Source organism: Lepidochelys olivacea (genome assembly GCF_965140295.1).
Source record: "Lepidochelys olivacea isolate rLepOli2 genome assembly, chromosome: 7".
NCBI classification, from domain to species: domain Eukaryota; kingdom Metazoa; phylum Chordata; order Testudines; family Cheloniidae; genus Lepidochelys; species Lepidochelys olivacea.
Genome location: NC_140417.1, coordinates 918,854 through 925,546, shown reverse-complemented (window position 1 = coordinate 925,546; position 6,693 = coordinate 918,854). Strand labels below are relative to the sequence as shown.

General features: G+C 69.8%; 1 protein-coding gene across 2 annotated transcripts; it reads right to left on the bottom strand.

Moving 5' to 3' along the window:
* Positions 1–1,668: 1,668 nt before the first annotated feature.
* JAGN1 (jagunal homolog 1) lies at positions 1,669–6,498 on the bottom strand. Of its 2 annotated transcripts, XM_084633662.1 has the most exons (3): positions 6,363–6,498; positions 3,747–3,855; positions 1,669–2,830 (listed from the first exon to the last, which is right to left on the bottom strand). In XM_084633662.1, the coding sequence occupies exons 2-3, from the start codon at positions 3,833–3,835 to the stop codon at positions 2,368–2,370; spliced, it is 552 nt and encodes a 183-aa protein (XP_084489788.1). In that variant the 5' UTR covers positions 3,836–3,855; positions 6,363–6,498; the 3' UTR covers positions 1,669–2,367. The 2 variants fall into 2 exon arrangements, with proteins under 2 accessions (XP_084489788.1, XP_084489789.1); XM_084633663.1 differs by lacking the exon at positions 6,363–6,498 and having other exon boundaries at positions 3,747–4,027.
* Between the last annotated feature and the right edge of the window lie 195 nt (positions 6,499–6,693).

Sequence of the window (6,693 nt, the reverse complement as noted above, 5' to 3'; positions counted from 1 at the left end):
CGCCCAGGGCGCTGGCCCCGGACAGCCCATCCGCCAGAAACCTCCCTGTGTCCCCACTTCCCCCTCCCCAGGGCGCTGGCCCAGGACAGCCCATCCCCCAGAAACCTCCCTGTGTCCCCATTGCCCCCCTCCCCAGGGCGCTGGCCCCGGACAGCCCATCCCCCAGAAACCTCCCTGTGTCCCCACTTCCCCCCTCCCCAGGGCGTTGGCCCAGGACAGCCCGTGCCCCAGAAACCTCCCTGTGTCCCCACTTCCCCCCTCCCCAGGGTGCTGGCCCCGGACAGCCCATCCCCCAGAAACCTCCCTGTGTCCCCATTGCCCTCTCCCCAGGGCGCTGGCCCAGGACAGCCCGTGCCCCAGAAACCTCCCTGTGTCCCCATTGCCCCCCTCCCCAGGGCGCTGGCCCAGGACAGCCCAACCCCCAGAAACCTCCCTGTGTCCCCATTGCCCTCTCCCCAGGGCGCTGGCCCCGGACAGCCCATCCCCCAGAAACCTCCCTGTGTCCCCACTTCCCCCCTCCCCAGGGCGCTGGCCCAGGACAGCCCGTGCCCCAGAAACCTCCCTGTGTCCCCACTGCCGCCCCCGCCCAGGGCGCTGGCCCCAGACAGCCCATCCCCCAGAAACCTCCCTGTGTCCCCACTTTCCCCCTCCCCAGGGCGCTGGCCCAGGACAGCCCATCCCCCAGAAACCTCCCTGTGTCCCCATTGCCCCCACCCAGGGCGCTGGCCCTCGACAGCCCATCCCCCAGAAACCTCCCTGTGTCCCCATTGCCCCCGCCCAGGGCGCTGGCCCAGGACAGCCCGTGCCCCAGAAAGCTCCCTGTGTCCCCACTGCCGCCCCCGCCCAGGGCGCTGGCCCCAGACAGCCCATGCCCCAGAAACCTCCCTGTGTCCCCATTGCCCCCGCCCAGGGCGCTGGCCCAGGACAGCCCGTGCCCCAGAAACCTCCCTGTGTCCCCATTGCCCCCGCCCAGGGCGCTGGCCCAGGACAGCCCATCCCCCAGAAACCTCCCTGTGTCCCCATTGCCGCCCCCGTCCAGGACACTGCGTGCGAGCAGGCAGCTGGGACAATGGGAACACGGCGGTTGACCTGGTTTATTTCAGGCTTCCTGTGAGACTGCGGCAGCCTGCACAGAAACCCACACAGCTGGGTGGCACGTGCAGCTGCAGCCTGCTCCTCACACGCTCACCTCCATTCCGGGCCCACGTGGCAGCTGGGCTCTGTCCTGGAGGTCCTGCTGGGTGGGCAGCCTGAGGCACGGCATCCCCCAGACACAGAGCTGGCAGGGAGGCCCTTGTTTGACAGCACCACTTAGGGAGAAGTCTGTAACATTGGTATGAAGCCTGCATGCCTCAGTTTCCCCTATACATTGTTGCAGGGAGGGGGAGGGCTGTGTGCTCTGGGGCAGGCTAGCAGACAGAGGGAGGGTATCCCCAGCTGCTTGGGCCTCAATCCCCCTATCAGTGGAGCCTGGGGAAGACAATGGGGAATCCAGCACCTGGCAACCAAGATCAGGAGGGGTCTAGGCACTGCCATTCCCAGGGTTTCTGGGAACCCAGCAGCAGGACAGATTCGGGGAGCAGCTAAGGGACACAAATCAATGCAGGGCAGTGAGGGGCATCTGCCCTTCCCCCACCCCCTGGAAGACAGAGTGCTGGAGGCTACATGTTCAGCAAGGCGGCTCTTTATTTCATCCCATCGCTGGGGCACCTGGCCTGAGACCACTGGCTCGCTGGTGACCTGGAGCCGTTCATTCCCTGGCAGAGCACGGAATGCACCCGGCTGCGGGCGAAGGGAGAAACCTGCATGCCCCCAGGGCAATCCGAGCAGGGCACTGGTGCAGACTGGGCCTCAGACACAAACATCAGCCCAGCACAAGCCACTGTGGGCAGTGCCACGCCAACCAGCGTCTGCAGCCCTGGGGCTGTGCCATGTCATCAGACTTCAGGGCAGAGGCACTGGGGTCAGGGCACCTTTCTGCTCCATGAAATGGGGAGATCAGTAAGGGCTGGTGGCTGCCCCCCTTGTGCCACACCGGGGCCCCTCTCATCCCAGCCAACCGGGCAGAGGCACCAAAGCCGAGTGCTGCCGGGGACTTCTGGTGAGGGGACCCTGGTCGCATGAGGACTGCCCCCTACCCAGCTCTGGCCCATGTTCAGTCGCTGCAGCCAGGGCTAGGGTTAGAGGGGCCCTGAGCACACTCTGGCTGGCTGCCTGGCAGGGCAGCCCAGTCTATAGGGAGCTTTCAGTGTTTACCAGCAGAGCTGCCCAAAAGTGGGGACCCCCACCATGGTGCCATCCAGCCCCCTGGGGATGTGGCACCCCCCACCCCCCAAGTCACGCAGGTGTGTGGCCCCCAGCCCCTCTTCATTTCCTCTTCTTCTCCTGCGTGCTGGCGAACCAGGAGTCCAGGAGCTTCTTGCTGTAGTAGAGCTGCCAGCCATGCACCTGTGCCGCCACCAGCAGCAGCAGGTACATGGCGGAGACGGCGGAGACGCCGAAGATGAAGCGGTAGGCCTTGCCGTGGCGGTAGAGCTGCTGCGCCATGGGGAACATCTCCATGCTGCCGTAGATGAGGGGTGCCACCGAGAACAGGCCTGTGCTGATCATGGACAGCACCAGGTAGCTGATGTTGTTGCGGGGGAAGGACATGAGGCCGAAGAGAGAGGGGATGATGCTGAGCAGATAGGGGTACTCCCACTGGTAAGGCATGGCCACCTGGTCATGGGGCAGCAGCTTCAGGTGAGCCACACACATCTGGGCCAGGAGCAGCAGCCAGATGGCCACCTGCACATAGATCAGCTTCTTTATCTCGGACTTCAGGGCCACACTGCAGAGAGGGAGAAAGCCAGGCTCAGGCTGGCACTTCGATGGGCTCCCTGGCTTTGCCCAAGGGGGCTGGGCAGGAAGGACTCAGACAGGAGAGGTGGCAGTCAGGCTGCCAAGAGCTGTGGACAGAGCCTGAAGCCTGCCTGAACCTCAGCTGGGCCCCAGGACCCCAACAGAGCAAGGCTGCAAACCAGCCCCTGGCAGCATGTGTCTCCCTGGGGTACAGCTGAAGTCACCAGCAGTGCGTGATCCTGGAGCACTAGCCTGAAGGCTACGGAGCAGGGTGAACCCGGCAGGAAGGGCAGATTCCTCTGAGTAGGTCCCGGGGGAAGCAGCTGCTGGGTGTGAAGCCTGACTGAGCCACTTCCCCTGGCAGACGGGGGGCCTCCCCACCTGACTGGGGCTCGGGGCAGAGTGCTCCAGGACAAGCACAACAGATTTAAACTGCAGGTCAGCCCGGGCGCTCTCTGGCCCTCTGCCCCCTGCCAGCCACAGCCACAAGCAGCCTGGTTTGTGGCGGGAACACCTATGGCCATGGGAGCAGGGCATTAGCCTACAATGCTCACTCTGGTGTGAGCTGCTCGTGACCCAGAGCTGGTGTGCACAGCACCTCTGGCTTTCCCGTGGGCTGGGCAGGGAGGAGGCTGCACTGCAGCATAAGAGACCTGCCCTGGACACACACACCCTGCCCTGGCTTGGACCTTCAGCTGCTCAGACAGGTCCAGTGACCCCTTGAATCCCAGCACACAGTGCCCTGGGGACAGACGTATTCCAGGGCCCAGGGAATGCCCAGCCATTCATGGACACCAGCTCGGCCCTGCTGGGCAGCTCCGCACCCTCCCCCAGCTCACTGGGCAGGGACTCAGAATAGGGTGCAAGGACTCAAGGGGCTCAACCCAGCCTGCACTCAGACCTACCTCATCTGGTAATGGGAGGCCACCCTCTCGCGATGCTGGTAGTCACTCCCATCAGTGCCCTCAGCCCGGGGGCCCGCACGGGAGGCCATTGCGCTAGGCACCCCAAACCCTGCCAGAGAGATGGGTGGGGTGAGCCGGGGGGCACGCTGCCGTTTGGGGTACGGACACCAGTACCCACAGGAGCTCTGTGCCCCGAATCACGCTGGGGGAACAGGGCAGGAATCCCGGGCAGGCCAGCTGGGTGCCACAAGTGAAAACACACGAGATTACATGGATCCTGTGACCGCAGGCAGCCACCCCCCATGGCTGGGGCTCCCCCAGCCAACCCCCCACCCCCCCGCACACAGCCCATGGCTGGGGCTCCCCCAGCCAACCCCCCACCCCCCCGCACACAGCCCATGGCTGGGGCTCCCCCTCCCCTCCCCCAGCCAACCCCCCACCCCCCCCCGCACACAGCCCATGGCTGGGGCTCCCCCTCCCTCCCCCAGCCAACCCCCCCACCCCCCCCGCACACAGCCCATGGCTGGGGCTCCCCCTCCCTCCCCCAGCCAACCCCCCCCCCCCGCACACAGCATGGCTGGGGCTCCCCCTCCCTCCCCCAGCCAACCCCCCACCCCCCCGCACACAGCCCATGGCTGGGGCTCCCCCTCCCTCCCCCAGCCAACCCCCCACCCCCCCGCACACAGCCCATGGCTGGGGCTCCCCCTCCCTCCCCCAGCCAACCCCCCACCCCCCCGCACACAGCCCATGGCTGGGGCTCCCCCTCCCTCCCCCAGCCAACCCCCCACCCCCCCCGCACACAGCCCATGGCTGGGGCTCCCCCTCCCTCCCCCAGCCAACCCCCCCCCCCCCCGCACACAGCCCATGGCTGGGGCTCCCACTCCCTCCCCCAGCCAACCCCCCCCCCCCGCACACAGCCCATGGCTGGGGCTCCCCCCACTCCCTCCCCCAGCCAACCCCCCCCCCCGCACACAGCCCATGGCTGGGGCTCCCCCTCCCTCCCCCAGCCAACCCCCACCCCCCGCACACAGCCCATGGCTGGGGCTCCCCCTCCCTCCCCCAGCCAACCCCCACCCCCCCGCACACAGCCCATGGCTGGGGCTCCCCCTCCCTCCCCCAGCCAACCCCCACCCCCCCGCACACAGCCCATGGCTGGGGCTCCCCCCCCCCTCCCTCCCCCAGCCAACCCCCCCCCGCACACAGCCCATGGCTGGGGCTCCCCCCCCCCTCCCTCCCCCAGCCAACCCCCCACCCCGCACACAGCCCATGGCTGGGGCTCCCCCCCCCCTCCCTCCCCAGCCAACCCCCCACCCCGCACACAGCCCATGGCTGGGGCTCCCTCAGCCAACCCCCCACCCCCCCGCACACAGCCCATGGCTGGGGCTCCCCCCCTCCCTCCCCCAGCCAACCCCCCACCCCCCCCCCTCCCCCAGCCAACCCCCCACCCCCCCCCCGCACACAGCCCATGGCTGGGGCTCCCCCCCTCCCTCCCCCAGCCAACCCCCCCCCCCCCTCCCCCAGCCAACCCCCCACCCCCCCGCACACAGCCCATGGCTGGGGCTCCCCCCCTCCCTCCCCCAGCCAACCCCCCCCCCGCACACAGCCCATGGCTGGGGCTCCCCCCCTCCCTCCCCCAGCCAACCCCCCCCCCGCACACAGCCCATGGCTGGGGCTCCCCCTCCCTCCCCCAGCCAACCCCCCCCCGCACACAGCCCATGGCTGGGGCTCCCCCCCTCCCTCCCCCAGCCAACCCCCCCCCGCACACAGCCCATGGCTGGGGCTCCCCCCCTCCCTCCCCCAGCCAACCCCCCACCCCCGCACACAGCCCATGGCTGGGGCTCCCCCCCCCCCTCCCTCCCCCAGCCAACCCCCCCCCCCGCACACAGCCCATGGCTGGGGCTCCCCCCCCTCCCCCAGCCAACCCCCCCCCCCGCACACAGCCCATGGCTGGGGCTCCCCCTCCCTCCCCCAGCCAACCCCCCACCCCCCCGCACACAGCCCATGGCTGGGGCTCCCCCCCCTCCCTCCCCCAGCCAACCCCCCCCCGCACACAGCCCATGGCTGGGGCTCCCCCCCTCCCTCCCCCAGCCAACCCCCCACCCCGCACACAGCCCATGGCTGGGGCTCCCCCCCCCCTCCCTCCCCCAGCCAACCCCCCCCCCGCACACAGCCCATGGCTGGGGCTCCCCCCCCTCCCCCAGCCAACCCCCCCCCCGCACACAGCCCATGGCTGGGGCTCCCCCTCCCTCCCCCAGCCAACCCCCCACCCCGCACACAGCCCATGGCTGGGGCTCCCCCCCCTCCCCCAGCCAACCCCCCCCCCGCACACAGCCCATGGCTGGGGCTCCCCCCACTCCCTCCCCCAGCCAACCCCCCCCCCGCACACAGCCCATGGCTGGGGCTCCCCCCCTCCCTCAGCCAACCCCCCCCCCCGCACACAGCCCATGGCTGGGGCTCCCCCCCTCCCTCCCCCAGCCAACCCCCCCCCCCCCGCACACAGCCCATGGCTGGGGCTCCCCCCCTCCCTCCCCCAGCCAACCCCCCCCCCCGCACACAGCCCATGGCTGGGGCTCCCCCCCCCCCCCCGCACACAGCCCATGGCTGGGGCTCCCCCACCTGCCACGGACGGAGCCGGCGTGCCCAGGACACTCTATCACCTCGGCGTTATTCTCTATGGTGTGCGTCAGTCCCTTCTTGCTCGCGGGAGGCCAACTCTATGGTTACCCTGAGGCGGGCTCGTCTCCACCACGGGAGGCCCGGATGTAGGATTGTGCCTCGTGCCCAGAACGCGACAGGGGAGGACCCGGGGGCGTGGTCTCTGCCCGGGGGAGGACCCGGGGGCGTGGGCCCTGCCCGGGGGAGGACCCGGGGGCGTGGTCTCTGCCAGGGGGAGGAGCCCGGGGCGTGGTCGCTATTGCCCCGCCCTGCCCGCGGGCTGCTCGCTATT

Excerpts from the sequence above, each read along its gene's own strand:
- JAGN1 (XM_084633662.1), bottom strand. The coding sequence starts at position 3,835 with ATGGCCTCCCGTGCGGGCCCCCGGGCTGAGGGCACTGATGGGAGTGAC. Across the intron at positions 2,831-3,746 it reads GCCTCCCATTACCAGATGAG|TGTGGCCCTGAAGTCCGAGA; the intron begins GTAGGTCTGAGT and ends CCCTCTCTGCAG.